The sequence below is a fragment of the Notothenia rossii genome (genome assembly GCF_949606895.1).
Source record: "Notothenia rossii genome assembly, chromosome: 2".
In the NCBI taxonomy this organism is placed as follows: domain Eukaryota; kingdom Metazoa; phylum Chordata; class Actinopteri; order Perciformes; family Nototheniidae; genus Notothenia; species Notothenia rossii.
The window spans coordinates 22,232,320-22,247,111 of record NC_136904.1 but is presented as its reverse complement, the minus strand read 5'-3'; the positions used below and the strand labels follow the sequence as shown (position 1 = coordinate 22,247,111).

General features: G+C 41.0%; 2 protein-coding genes across 5 annotated transcripts; one reads left to right on the top strand and one right to left on the bottom strand.

Moving 5' to 3' along the window:
• Position 1: 1 nt before the first annotated feature.
• Positions 2-7,595, bottom strand: tmco3 (transmembrane and coiled-coil domains 3; the record flags this gene model as incomplete). The annotated part of the gene is made up of 15 exons (XM_079662680.1): positions 7,469-7,595; positions 6,697-6,790; positions 5,867-6,180; positions 4,943-5,110; positions 4,556-4,735; positions 3,596-3,796; positions 3,046-3,174; positions 2,285-2,377; positions 1,765-1,957; positions 1,450-1,548; positions 1,245-1,362; positions 960-1,155; positions 425-575; positions 258-337; positions 2-151 (listed from the first exon to the last, which is right to left on the bottom strand). Coding segments are annotated over exons 3-15 (2,016 nt in total), but the record flags the coding sequence as incomplete, so codon positions are not given.
• On the top strand, positions 7,595-14,146 carry dcun1d2b (DCN1, defective in cullin neddylation 1, domain containing 2b). 4 transcript variants are annotated; one of them, XM_079664935.1, is made up of 7 exons: positions 7,595-7,733; positions 9,520-9,736; positions 10,325-10,493; positions 10,811-10,941; positions 11,062-11,144; positions 11,395-11,491; positions 11,729-14,146. In XM_079664935.1, the coding sequence occupies exons 2-7, from the start codon at positions 9,562-9,564 to the stop codon at positions 11,803-11,805; spliced, it is 732 nt and encodes a 243-aa protein (XP_079521061.1). In that variant the 5' UTR covers positions 7,595-7,733; positions 9,520-9,561; the 3' UTR covers positions 11,806-14,146. The 4 variants fall into 4 exon arrangements, with proteins under 4 accessions (XP_079521061.1, XP_079521060.1, XP_079521059.1 ...); XM_079664934.1 differs by lacking the exon at positions 7,595-7,733 and adding an exon at positions 8,515-8,578; XM_079664933.1 differs by lacking the exon at positions 7,595-7,733 and adding an exon at positions 8,669-9,115.
• The last annotated feature ends 646 nt before the right edge of the window (positions 14,147-14,792 follow it).

The window sequence follows — 14,792 nt, the reverse complement described above, 5'->3', positions numbered from 1 at the left end:
CCTCTCTGGAGATGATGCCAGCGCGGCGCGCACGGCTGCCCAGGACGAAGGAGAACTCGCTGACCTGAGCCAGGCCGGCTGACACGATCCAACGAATGTGTCGAGAGCCTGGAGGAAGGATGAACGACAGCACTAGGACGGCCATCATGAACTGGGAGGAACATGATGAGAGGAGTCAGTGGAAAGAAGGAGGACTGAGAGTGCGGCAAAGAATAACCAGAGAAAAAAAATGACAAACAGAAAGAAAAGTCCTGTACCTTCATAATGACGAGTGTGAAAGTTAACACCAGCAGGATGGTGAGTTCATACAGAACAAATGTCGGGAACACGTGGAGACCTGCGGCAGAACATAAGCGATGATACAGTCAAAGTCTGACTAATAAGTGTACCATGGTAATAAAGCTGGGATCTGTCTTAAACTGACCGATGGAGGCGAAGAAGATGATGGCGAGGAAATCTCTGATGGGCTCGATGCATCCCATGACCTCCGTGGTGACCATGTGACCCTGTGTGGACAGCAGAGCTCCAGCCAGGAAACAGCCCAGCTCCATAGAAACATCTAAAAACTCTGTCACCTACCGAGCAAATATGTACATATGCTGACAGTTATTTTACTCTTATTTTTTTACTCATCTCCTATTTCATAGTCTTTTATTATTATTATTATTATTTTTTTTTTTTTTTCTTGATTTTCTTGATTTTTGATTTGATTAATCTGTGTGAATCTTTGCTGTCCTGTTTTTTCACGCTTACCCTGTTGCTGCTTTTTACAACTGAATTTCCCCTTGGGGATTAATAAAGGTTCATCTTATCTTATCTTATCAAACAGCGAGAGAAAAATCAACACAAACAATATCTTCCTAAAAAGTTCAATAATGCTGTGGTGTAAGAGGAATATTAAACATTTGTAGAGAAATGCAGGACAAATAATAATGCATATTTAAAAGCAAAGTGCGTACCGTCAGCATGAAAAAGACAAAAGCTGCCATCCCCAACACGAGGATCTCTTTGTTGCCTTTGCTCTCAGCATGCAGTTTCTTGTAGAAGGGGGCAATCAGGAAGGATTTGAGTAACAAACACAGCAGCAGCACAGCGGCCAGAGACACCACGATCTGGGCCAGGAGGTAAAGCACACGCAGACTCCCCAACAGGAAGCTGTGTTTCACAAAAGAGACAGCATGTTTAAGTAAACAGTGTGTGCTTCTTGTTGAGGAGAGGACGCATGCAGGAAAAAAGAAACGGACCTTTCCACGTCTCCACTCTGTGCCTGGATCAGCGTTGGCATGGCGGCGATGAAGAGGCCGAGCTGAACATCTTGCATCACTAACATCCCGAGGAGAACGCTGCTGTAGTCCAGTTCACCTTTCGCACAGACACACATTAATGATTATTGTGCTCAAGAATTTCTCTAAATACATTATTTACATTGTTGAAGTGTGTGTACTGTACTTTTAGGTAGTGAGACTAAATCCTTTTCCACAGCTGCTTTAGATGAGAGCTCTTCTTCAATTATTTCTGTATTTAGGCTTATTGGACAAACACAGCTGCCTACAGAGCAAAACAGGTCGAAAGTCACGCCTAACACTACGATGATATGACGTCATGGGGTGTTGCTTTAATAATCATAAAAAAATAAAAAACCCAGAAATATCCCATTTGTTTTTTTCAAGGGAACCAACAAGGTTAATGGCAATGTTATTTTTTAGGTTGGTTCACAGAATATGTCATCCTTGCAGTGATCTACGTTTATCTATGTGTACCTACCTTCTTTTTCTCGTTCCCCTCTGCTCCCCCCCGCCAGGAAGCGGGACACCAGTGGAGTGCTGGACAGGGACAGGCAGGTGGAAATGAAGACAGTCTGGGTGGGTCGAATATGTAGGACTTGACCCCACAACAGACCGGCCCCCACCATCATCAGACTGAGGTAACACGACCCCTGGACTGATGTCTTCCATACCTACACACACATCCACACACAGAGTATATATCAGGCCACCTTATGGATGTAAGCAGCTTACTAAAACAGATATATTTAACAATTGAAACTCTAACAGAAAATGTAAATCTAAAACATTTGAAGGCATACACATCATGCTTAGTTGATTTATCAGGTACCTTGATTTACACAATAGGGGAAGTTAGAAGTAGGTATACCAAAAGAAAGATGATGGGAGCAGGAATAAACATTAAGTATAAAGTCCCTTCATGCAAGGGAAAGTCAACGGGTTTCAGATGTTTACAGAGTAATGTGGATCAAATGCCAAACTTTTTACTTTTGGTTTACCTTTTGAAGTCGCTCAGGTGAGAACTCCAGCCCGACCACAAAGAGAGTGAAGAACACACCCAGCTCCCCCAGAGTCTCCACCTGGACCATAGACTGCACACAGACAGGGAATTTAACAACTAGAACGCACTGGCATCGTTCTTTAACTCTAATCTGACCTGCTGACAGTTCAGACACACGGACACAGACAGACAGACAGACACCTGCTGTAGTGTAGTGTCTCTGTGTGAGAGCTAGTTTAACCTGTGTACTGCTAATTGTTAGGAGATGTGCTCCAGTGTGTCTTTGTGTATTGTCTAAACGTTAGTCACTTTCTTTTGGAAGAAAGTCATCCTTATTTACTAAGTTTGTTTTGCAATTTGGCTGGTGAGCCGCTTTACTTTTGTATGAATTAAAATCTCACTTTGTGGCTTCAGTAGGCCGTTTCCTCTCCTTTTTCTCTCGCCCGGTTATTTTTGTGTTTTGTTACTTCCCTTTGTACCCCTAGTTTAGGAGGGAACGTACAAATGAATTGTTTGCTACGTTCCCTCCTAAACTAGGGGTACAAAGGAAAGTGACCACACACACACACACACACACACACACACACACACACACACACACACACACACACACACACACACACACACACACACACACACACACACACACACACACACACACACACACACACACACACACACACACACACACACACACACACACACACACACACACACACACACACACACACACACACACACACACACACACACACACACCTTGATGCTGTTGAGGCCTGAGGGGCCGAGCAGGACCCCACAGATGATGTATCCAAACATGGGAGGAAGACCAATCAGGGAGCAGATCCAGCCACAGGGCAGCGACAGCATCACCACCGACACCAAGTCCTACACACACAGTTTTTTGTGTTCAATTAAATCAAAAGCTGCCCAACCTTAAACATCACATATTCAAGAAAAGCTTTAAAACATACAAATAATTTTAAAGGAATATCTAACTATTTTAATAAAAATAAAAAAATGGAATAGACAGCAACACAAACATTTTATTTTAATATAAATAGATATTTCTTAACTTAGCTCATAACATCCAGCATGAGCACTTTCCAGGAATGGCATGGAAGTGTCCCAGATTTACAAAATAAATAGTGTTTGTGTTTGATTTTGGTTAAAGCAGGATGCAGTATCCCCAAACAAAAACATAGAAGTAAAATGTTGGTAACGTTTGAATGTATCGCATACTAAAAACGACCCTGTTTGTGCATTATCAAGGATTAATACCTAAGGAGCGTGAGTGTGAGGCACGGACCTTGATGAGGTGGTGGTCTGCTCTCGGCATGGTGGAGTCTCTTGGTTTGGTGAGGACGTACTGGTTGTTCTGAGAGTCGATGAGCATGCTCAGTCCCAGGTCATCCTCCACTTCCTTCTGCTTGGACTTGTTCTTCCTCTTCCCTCCATTTTCCTCGTCTTCATCCACTCTCAACACTGCCTCCACATTTACTCCTTCCATCTATACAAACAGAGGGTATTTAAGGAGTCACAGATTAGAAACTACTGTACTTTGTTAAAGGTCCCATGTCATGGCCATTTCTACTGATCAGAATTCCGTTGTTGAGGTCCACTAGAATAGATTTGTATTGTGCAATTTTCCAAACTCACATTGGTTTCTCATACAGCATCTCTGTATAGTATGTGTATTCACTCTCTGTCCTAAACGGCTTGTTGGAGCTCCTGCCCCCCCCTTCCTTGTGAGCCCAGTGACCGTCTGCGAGACAGCGAGACACAGCGAAACCCAGCCCAAGCACACACACACACACACCCACAGCCTCGCCGCGTCCCGCCGTCTCAGGGAGGAGAAATCGGCGGAGCTGCAGCTGAGAAAAGATTGAGTGTTTGTGTGTGTGTGTTAACGTAACGGCTCCGCGGACGAAACCTAACGGCTCCACGGATCGGTCCATTTGGGTATGGGCACGTCACTGTACCCAGGAAGAAAACAATTGAAAAAGATAAATGTCCAACGAGGCGTTCTGGGGCAGCATAGACAGGTCTTTTCTGTGTTAGAGTTTTACTCGCTACAGGGTGTACTTTGAGGGTTTGTGACTTTGCAGACCGTTTACATGCAGAAAAACCAACATAACACACAAGGGGACGGGTAATAACCGGAAAAGCATGACATGGGACCTTTCACACGTGACTGATGATGGAATAATGATTATATTCAAGCTCCAGGAGTCTGAATTATATCAAGCAACCAGATGTGTTTTCTGACCTCTTTGTTGTTGTCAAAGGCGTGTTCCCCGATCTCCTCTTCCAGCCGGTCTGCTGCCTTCCTAACGTCCTCCAGGATCTCATCCAGCATGGACAGAGTTTTATTTTGAGCTAAAGCGCTCTTTAGAGCTGCCTGCTGGTGCTTCTCAGCAGCCACCAGTTCAACATACTCCTGCTCCTCCTAAAGAGATGGGTGTGTAAAAACAAAAAACGATACAAACCTGTTTACACAAAACAGAAGACATTCAAGGATATATAGGAAACAATACACATGATATTACTCTGCCTTTCAGGGTTGGGCAATGTGCTTGACATCAATATCATAATATTTGTCTGGCATTGTTATATGTACATGTCATCATGATATGACAAATGGGTTCAGCCTCACCTTTATGGCTGCCTCCCTGAGGGCGGCCAGCCTCTGTCTGCTGCTCTCCTTAATGTTGACCACATCCCTGTAGTCTCCCTGCAACGCCCTCTGAAGGCTGTGCACCGCCTGGAACACCAGGTGCTCGCTCTCATTCAGCTCCTTCTGGAAAACCTCCAGGGTGTGAACCTGCAAGCAGACGGGGAGACATCAGACAGTCATTTAAATTAATGTTATATATCTGGCATCATCTGTCCTGAAAATAAGGTCTTTATTTAACAAACTAGACGAGACGTCTTCATCAGATTAGCCGAGAGACATATTAATATGTCAAAATAGATCCAGATAACATGGGTTGAAATGGGATGAATTGTGTTAACTGAGAAGAAAAATGCATTTGATTTAGCTTAAAACAATCACACATGGCAGTGTGACAGATTTAAGTCGCATTTAGCAGTGAGGTTGCAAATTGCTCTGGTATTTTTTTTTTCGTGTCAAATTTTCATATAATCATTTAAATCATATATATATATAGATTATGTCTTATACTCTGATGGCCTTTTATTCGTTTGAATTGTATTTTTAGTATTTTATTGTTTAACAGAGACATATGTATAGGGTTGACATTTCAGGAAGGGCAAAAGGTGGATTTGCAAATGGTTAAGGACTGTGGGGTTTTATAGTTTGATGGTGGGGATGTTTAGATAATGCCTAAGAGAATTGATGGGGGGGACCAGTTGGCTATTCTCTCTACTATATAGTGTGACTGTATGCTGTGTTCTGGGTGCAAAGCCATTTTATCCTTTAAGGATGAAATTGCTCTGTTCCTGCATTTGAGATCGATTTCAATTATATATAGACTTTCTTTATTACTTTATTAAATATAAAAAAAGACAAACTTTGTCCATGAATTATTTATCAGTTGAATTAGAATTTCCTCCACACCTGGAAGAGCCTCTCTGGATCTGAAAGGGTCCGGTCAAGTCTAACAGCATCAGCAGCGGCCGCCAGCTTCCTGACCGCCACATTCTTCTGTCTCAGGAGCCCCACCAGACGTTTGCAGTTGTTGTTCACCCAGCTGTGGCCGTGTGTCCCTCCTTTGCCCAGATAAAGCTTAATGGCATTCTTTGCCACCTGGTCCTTGTGCAGCACAGCGAGTGCCCCCACCGTGCCAAGGCACAGCAGCCAACATACAACCTGCATCCAAAGCCCTACCTCTGTCTTCACCTGTATGTGAAGATCGATGAAGAGAAAGAGATCTGGGGATGAGAAAAGAAAAAGGATGTTTGTTACAATGATCAACAGGAAAAAACCATCAGGAGGAGACTAATTTAATGGAGATGTCAGGATCATTTTTTAGGTTAAGTGGCTTAAGCGGGGATTATTGAGAGAAGAATAAACAACTTGTTTTGGTATTTATGGGATGTGTTGAAGAAGGGACTTGAGTCTGACGAAAGCCATGAGGCAGCCTCAGACTGAGCTAAAACGTTCTGGAAGTATTTGTCCTTAAATGTGATGTAGATCATCTATTTATGTTTTACTCTGAGCTTTGTGTACTCAGTGGTTCTTTCTTTCTCAAGAGATGTCTAAATATTTGAATGATAATGTGACATGATATAAATGTTATACTTGCTATTCCACTTCCTCTAATGGGATTGCATTCCTACTTTTAAATACAAAAGTCTATTTTAGGAAACTCCTTTATTACAGCCCTTCTCTGACAAAATGTAATCACTTACAAATTAATGACTGTTTGCATTTATGCTGTACCACACCTTTGAGAGCATGAGTCAAGTTGAAGGATTTTTACTCTCCAAACTGCTCCTCTGTCCTTCCTTCAACAGGACTGCTTCCACTCAGATACAGTTGCTAGAAATCAAAAGCACAATTCACATACTGTTATAGATTGTTTTATGACAATGCAGTACAATTCATAAAATTATTATAAAACTGGCTTGTGGATAAAAACGTAATCTGAAAATTAACGAATAAAAGGAGTTAAAGAAATGTAGTAAACTAGTATTAACTGGCAGTATAAGTATAAGAAAGTACAACAAAAAAAGTGCAGTACTCTTTCGCAGTGGTGGGACCACCACTTTTCTAACACATGAAGTAATCTTGACAATTTGGATATTATTAATCGGAAAATATCATACAATGATGATATTATATGTTTAGATACCCCACAGTATTAAAACTAGTTAGAAGTATCTACACCTTTACCAAATACAATATTAAAGTTATGGAGCATAAATGCATCAATAATTATGATTAATACTGCTAGATGCATGTACATATATACAATTATAAATATCCAACACCTCCATGCCAAAGGGGAAATAAATAATATATCATCCATTCCCTACAATCAAAACCATGACAGTCAAGCGTCACATCATACAAACCAGAACACACAGCCAAGTCACGACTGACGTTTCAGGAAATGCCATGGGGAGGTGAAATTAAGAATTAGCTTAATGTCCCAAACACTGAAAGAAAAACAAACAAATGAAGATAAAAAGAAAGAAAGGCAGTAGGCCTACCTACCTGTGAAATATGTGACCTGTCCCGGTTTTCAGCTGTATTCCACGACTGAAGGAGAAGCTGGAGAAGAAGGGAACAATCATGCTGTTGTACCGCAGCACCGACACCCCCCCCCCTCCCCCTCCCCCTCCCCTGCTGCCACATAGCTGAAGCCAGCGTCGGTGCAGGCGTTCACCGGCTTGCGACCAACTTCATGTTTACTTCGACCTCAAGCAGTGGGTAACACTATTCTTGCTAGCAAACTGGGTGCTAGCGTAACTTCATCCAGGTAGGTGCGACAAAAACCCTGTTAAAGTTGGACCATTCTTTAAAAATGTGTACAAAGTTCAACCTGTTTTCTCTTCTGGAGCTGTAAGTAAAGCGAAGTCGGAATCCTTAAAGCTGTCAGACCAGCTTCAGCCAGCTGAGTCCACACACTCCCATGACACAGAGGCTAAGGCTAACACTACAATGCTAACATTAGCTGAATAAGTTAGCTACACGTCTCAGCAACATTTATGAGATAGGGCTGATCAAGACGTGTCAATGTATAACTTTAACACTAAGCGAAACTAAACAACTGCTGCATTGTTTTCTGATTTAACTTTGATTTATATTAAGATTAAGTTACTTCCGAAACATCTTGATCAGCTTTTATATGGGAGTTGTAGTTTTTATGATGTTATGTTTTCTTACGCGATCGTGCCAACTGCATTGTGACAGCTGGTTAAATCTACTTTTATTGGTCTTAACTCTCGCTTAATATTATACATTGACTTTTCCAACAACAACAAACCCGTTTACATAAGCTCAAAGACGAGTTTCCTCGACTGTCCTGCTCAAAACTTGTATTTTGAATGTGGTGGTAAACACAGCTACACATAGGTTTTAATGTGACTTTTTTTAGTTTACATACTATTTGTTAGAAGTATTTTGAGAAGAAATCCATATTTTGCTGAAACAGAGGTGTTTTAATGCAGTAAAGTATTGAAAAACACAGACCCTGTGGCATTACAGCACTACGGAACTACACTTCCCATGAACAGTGTGCCTCTACTGTAGCGCAGTTCTTTTCACGCATGCGCACCAGGATAATTGGATATCAAGTGGGCCAAAACAGCGTGTGATAAAATGGTATGTAGAATAAAAATAAGAAAACAGTGCTAATCTCTAGCTCCGTTAAACAAGTCCACAACCCGATAACGTATGGCACTACCGTAAAGCGGGGGGCACACCGATACAGGAGACCGGGGTGTCCTCTGCCAAGTGTCGCATAGCCAGGGTGATGTATGTCGGGAATATGAGGGAAATGGAAGGTCAGTTGTTGGTATTTTGAGATCAGGACACCAGCACTTGCCGCACGTACCTTTCCCTTTTTGGTAACTCGCCTGTAGTGTGCCCCGGGTCAGGAGAGAGCATGCCAGAGCGAAACGTCCAGGGTCACCACACACTGCTCTGTCACCGTGAATCTGCTGTTTTGATTATCGGGTGGGTCAGGTCTGCAGTTCGGCAAAGACGTGCAATCCTCCCGATGACTGTCTAGTTTAAGTGAACAGGAGGAGGTCTTTTTGTAAACTAACGGGACTTTACGGTGGGCTATTGAGTGGAGGTTTTGGTTTTCCGTAATGTACTAATGGCTGATGCGCGCATGATATGAGTCCTACTGATCAGGTATAATAGCAAGTGTTATTTATCCACATCCAACTGTGTGTGTGTACAGTTTAAGTACAGAAAGTTTAGGCTGAGTGTTGCCGATGCGCAGCCTCAACTATACATGCATATCTGTGCATCCCATTTACCATAACACTAGATTACCGCCTGTCTACACCCTCAGGATCCTGCAGCCCCCAGGTTGTGTGTGTAGAAAATAGTTAGAAATCATTTGTTTGTTAATATGCACCATTCAAACACAGTAACAACTGAAATGATAAAGGCTTCTGCATTTAAACAAAACATTACATCTCTGTGTTAAAATTCTGCTTTAATAATTGTATTGTTTCACTTGATGTTGTGCTTGCATGGTGCACATCCTGACACAGCCCTTAATGTATCTTGTGTACAACTTTGTTTCACAGCAAAAGTTGAAGTCATCGCAGAAGGACAAGGTTCGGCAGTTCATGTCCTTCACGCAGGCCGGGGAGAGGACAGCCGTGTACTGCCTAACGCAGAATGACTGGAAACTAGAAGTCGCCACAGATAATTACTTCCAAAATCCAGACCTATACTACAAAGAATCCATGAAAACCTCAGTGGACCGCAAGAAGCTGGAACAGCTCTACAACAGATACAAAGGCAAGTGTTTCAAAACTAATGTTAAAGGTCCCCTATTATACTGTTTTTCATCAATATATTATAGGTCTCAGATATATACAAAACTGAAGTGTTTGGCTCAAAATACCAAACAGATCATGCATAGTAGCATGCCATAATCCCCTCTGTTTCAGCCCTATTTCAAAAGTGCTGATTCTCTGTCTGTTGCTTTAGATGAAAATAAAGGGCCCCTCGTCCCCACGCCCCTCTGAGAGATATTTGGTTAAAAATAACACAATGGTGCTCTAGGAGGAGATTCAGGGGATAAGGTGGGGGGGTGTTACCTTGGTTGGTTATTGGCTAATGGTTACACAAGCGAAAACATCGTTATGACATCATCAATTGGCCAAAATCTGATCAGCTCATTTTCAGACAGGTTTTTATACGAATGGATCAGGACAAGAAGTGAGCGAATCTTTTTTCCTGAAACTTTCAGAATCGGTTTACACAGAGAGGACACATGTTTGTGTATAAAAGACATGAAAAAGTGGATTTTGCATATTAGGTTCCCTTTAACATTAGCACCGTTTACCTTGCTAGTCTGTAACACTTTGGCATCTGTGTTTGCAGACCCCCAAGATGAAAACAAGATAGGTATCGATGGCGTCCAGCAGTTCTGTGACGACCTGATCCTGGATCCAGCTAGCGTGAGCATCCTTGTGGTGGCATGGAAGTTCAGAGCGGCCACGCAGTGCGAGTTCAGCAGAAAGGAGTTCCTGGATGGCATGGCTGAGCTAGGGTGAGCAACACTGGTACTGAAATCTACAACATTTGATTAAGAAGTCACCTCATTCTCAACAGTTCATTGCCATGATAATTGTAATGTAAAGACGTTTTTAGAACTTTTGTTTTTTATGATGCCCAAATATTTAAGCTCAAGCTGCACAACAATCACTCTGTACAAAATAACAGTCACTTCAATATTATGAGAATGCACCAATGTACATGTATTTCGATCTCTCTATCTATACACACAAACTGGAAGATTTACAATAAAGTTGACTTTGACTTTGATATTTTGTTAAAATGTTTAATGATTCCTAATGTCTCCTTTAGCTGTGACAGTCCAGAAAAACTCAAGGCCATCCTTCCCAGACTAGAACAGGAGCTGAAAGACACTGGGAAGTTCAAAGACTTCTACCAGTTTACCTTCAATTTTGCCAAAAACCCAGGCCAGAAAGGTTTAGGTAAGTTTAAGAACAAAACATGAAGAATAGAAGAACATGTATAAAAAGGGTGTTACTTGTTGTTTAAAAGATTTTATCTGGACAAAACATTTAAAAGTCTTAATCTACTTTGTGTTTTAGACCTGGAGATGGCTGTCGCCTATTGGAATCTAGTTCTCACTGGTCGCTTTAAGTTTTTGGATCTATGGAACCGCTTCCTGGTGGTAAGCAAGAACATTTTATACATTCAGAATAGTTCTTCCGCATATTCTGTCCATCTCATTTACAAAGTCCCTGTGAAGAAGAACAATACTAGAATCACTACAGTCAAAAATCAAAAATAACCAGTACATTAAACACAATTTTGACACATTGCCAACAACCACTAAGGTTCATAAAAGCTGTTGAATGGACTTTTAGTGATTTTGTAATAATGTTTATCCCTCAATGTTCCTGTCACTGTGCTGCATTCAGGAGCATCACAAACGCTCCATTCCTAAAGACACGTGGAACCTCCTCCTTGACTTCGGCAATATGATCACAGACGACATGTCAAACTACGATGAGGAAGGTGAGGTTTTTAAAGCAGGATAAAGTCATGTGAACACATCTCAGTGGTTAATTCAACACTGAAAGATGAATTCTGGCTGATCACATACACTTTTATTACTGATAATGCAGTTAGTCCCCCTGATTAACCCAGACTACAGTCAACATATTTTCAAGTTTGTACTGCTTGCATTAACATCATGTGTGTGTTGATAACAAGATTTCATTGAGATGTAACTACTATTTTTCTCTCTCTCAGGGGCGTGGCCTGTCCTCATAGACGACTTTGTGGAGTTTGCTCGGCCAATTGTGACGAGTAAGCGCAACATGACATAGTGTTTGTCCCGGCTTCATGCAGCAAATGGAGTTTGTGTTTCTCCCAATTTTCTTCTTTTTTTGAATGAGGATTTTCATACAAATGAGCCAAAAAGAGAGTACTTCTCAATAAGCCTGTCTGCAGCTTGATGTTAGGATTGTTCCTCAAACTGTATAAGATGCCTTGACCAGGAACAGTGCAAGAGGAAAACAGGAGGGGAATCAACAGGAGAAAGATTAATTATGTTTTTTTTTTGGCAAAGACAGACTTTGTTATTGCAATATGGAAATGTTGAGTACCCTGAGAACTCATCACCAATGGGTGTGGCTTGGAACTGCTGCTGACTTTCTCACTAAGCTGCACCCTCGGCACAGTCAGGAGGGAAGGTAACGGTGAACCCTCAGCACACGCAGAAGATTAACTTATAGATGCAGTAGGATGTGGCCTCTCACATTGTCAATTGTGAATGGGACAGTCTGTTCAAATCTGCATGTTTATGTCAGCTAGTGTGAAGCAGTGCCACTGATGTTGAGGAGGGGAGAAAAACATAGAAGTCTACATTATTTTCACTGAGATTGCGAGTGTGGAGCTCTCTTACAATCACACTGAGAGAAGAGAGAAAGTGTGTGTGTGTGTGTGTGTGTGTGTGTGTGTGTGTGTGTGTGTGTGTGTGTGTGTGTGTGTGTGTGTGTGTGTGTGTGTGTGTGTGTGTGTGTGTGTGTGTGTGTGTGTGTGTGTGTGTGTGTGTGTGTGTGTGTTTTTTAAGGGAGGTAAACATAAGGCCTCCTTTACAATGCTTAATATTTTCATTTGGTTTTATGATATTAGAAGTTAAGAAATGATGATTCACCTTAACTAGCCAGAGAGAAAGGGTTCAAGTCAACATTTTGTATTCACACTATTGGACAGAGCGGCATGCTTTTCAAGCTCAGCACCAGCAGAATCATGTTGTTACAGCCGTAACACGCTGTATACCAATAGGAATAAGAAAGATCCAATTTTAAAGAAACCGAAATGTATATCTGAGAAAACAGGTAATGACATTTATAATCATGATTGGTACATTGGTTAGATCCTCATGTTTTAAATGCCTCTGCATTAAATACTTGACTTTTATGTTGCAGTGTGTGTACTGCTGTACAAAGAGAGACTGACTGGCACATTGACTGTTTATCAGCCAGGTGATTTGCCAACTGTGCAAACTGCACTGATTTACACTTTTCTGTTGTAGGACTTTTCTTTATCAGGCAGTACTGTACACAGCTACTCAGTTTACTTGACTGTAGCTTCACTAACACATCAGACTTTTTAAATGAACATCTACATCCAAGCTAAGAGTATTTGAACTGTTAGTTTACACTGTTTGAGTTTTAGCCTGTTGCTTATCATGAATTAGTGACTAGTGCAATGGTGGCATGTTTAAGTAACTACCACAGAGCAAAACATGTCACTTAGAGAACAGTGCTCAACAGTACTTGCACTGCCATCTAGCGGTGCAATGCTTTTCCTCCAAACAAGATGTAGTGTTGCTCTTTAAGTGCAGTTATGAACTTTAAATGCACCGCGCTTTCCTGGCCTAAAGAGTGTGGCAGAAGGTAGAGCTCAGGTACCAGTCGTCCTCTCTCACAGTGCAGGTGGCTTCCTGCACCTGCATCACTATTTGCCATCTTACTATGCTGTCTAGTTCTACCAATTGTCACTATAATAAAACCATGTTATTAAGTGAGGATGTATTACCCTGCAACAAATCTCAAATCCAACTACAGTTGTAATGATTGCCTTTTGTTTTTTAAGTAGACAAACTTGTGTTTAAGTTTGCATATATGTAGGCACAGGTCATAACTAAGGTGGGGTGTGTTAAGTTGACTTTCAGAGTGGATCGGGATGGGAATTTATTATTATTTTAGTCTCTGACTGAATGCAATCGAGTGGCAAATGAAACAGCTTTATTATGACTGTAAAACAGTCACTGTAGCAGCTGGTACATATATCATATGTGTTGGTGGAATCAAATACCCTGTATAAATTTCTGACCGTTGAAGTTGTGCACAGACCACCAGCACAGCCAGATGGTGTGAAAGCTTTTCCCAGTTGATTGTGGACAGAATTATCTGGCATCCTCTGTGGATTTGGAGCAAGAAAATGTAACCTCTTTCGGTTGTTCAGTTTGCTCACATGGTACATTTGGTACGTGTTTATTTATCAAATGTCTGGTCAATTGTGTCAAGTCATGCAGATCATTCTTATCAAAACAGTATTATTGTTGCCAGCAAGAAAACAGGTATTTACAGAATATTATGTTTTGTCACAAAAGCATTGTTTTCTTTTAGAAAGTTGTGAATAAAGCATGTTGTTTTTAAAGAGCCTTGTGAAGGTTTGTCTCTGTCTAACAAGTTAGTATATTGCACAGTTAAGCAGAGTTGTGTTGTGCAGAAATAAATATCCTCATTTCATATTTTTCTGAAAATCAAGAAGAATCAGGACATGGCAAATGCAAAAATGCAGCTAAAATATAAAAGTTGATCTTCAGTTTGAAAAATATGTTGTACATTTAATCAAACTAAACTGTTATTAAGCAAGTCACATGTTAAGCAAGAACATCAGGAACTAATATTGTTCGTTTTTTATTTAAAACCTAATTCTGAATAGTTAATTTGGATTGGATAGCAGTATTCTGTAACATTTAAACAATAATAATGTTATGATATCACTAAAGGTTCACTGTGATAATACAGAGTTTGCTCTGCTCTATTCAGAAGAGACCCTTAATTCAGCAGGTATTTACACAGACTGATTTTAGTGATTTAGAAGGTGGAAGTAATAATTCAAACATAATATCCGTACTTCTGATTGTGTGTTTACAATGAAATATGTCAGCTTGGTAACAGTTGTCCATTATCAGGTTGCATTCCTGCATCATATCATCTTTGTCCCGTCTGGTAATGTATTCTGTTACTGAGTATGTGTAGGGCGACATTCAAAAACATATACATAAATGAATGGTTGG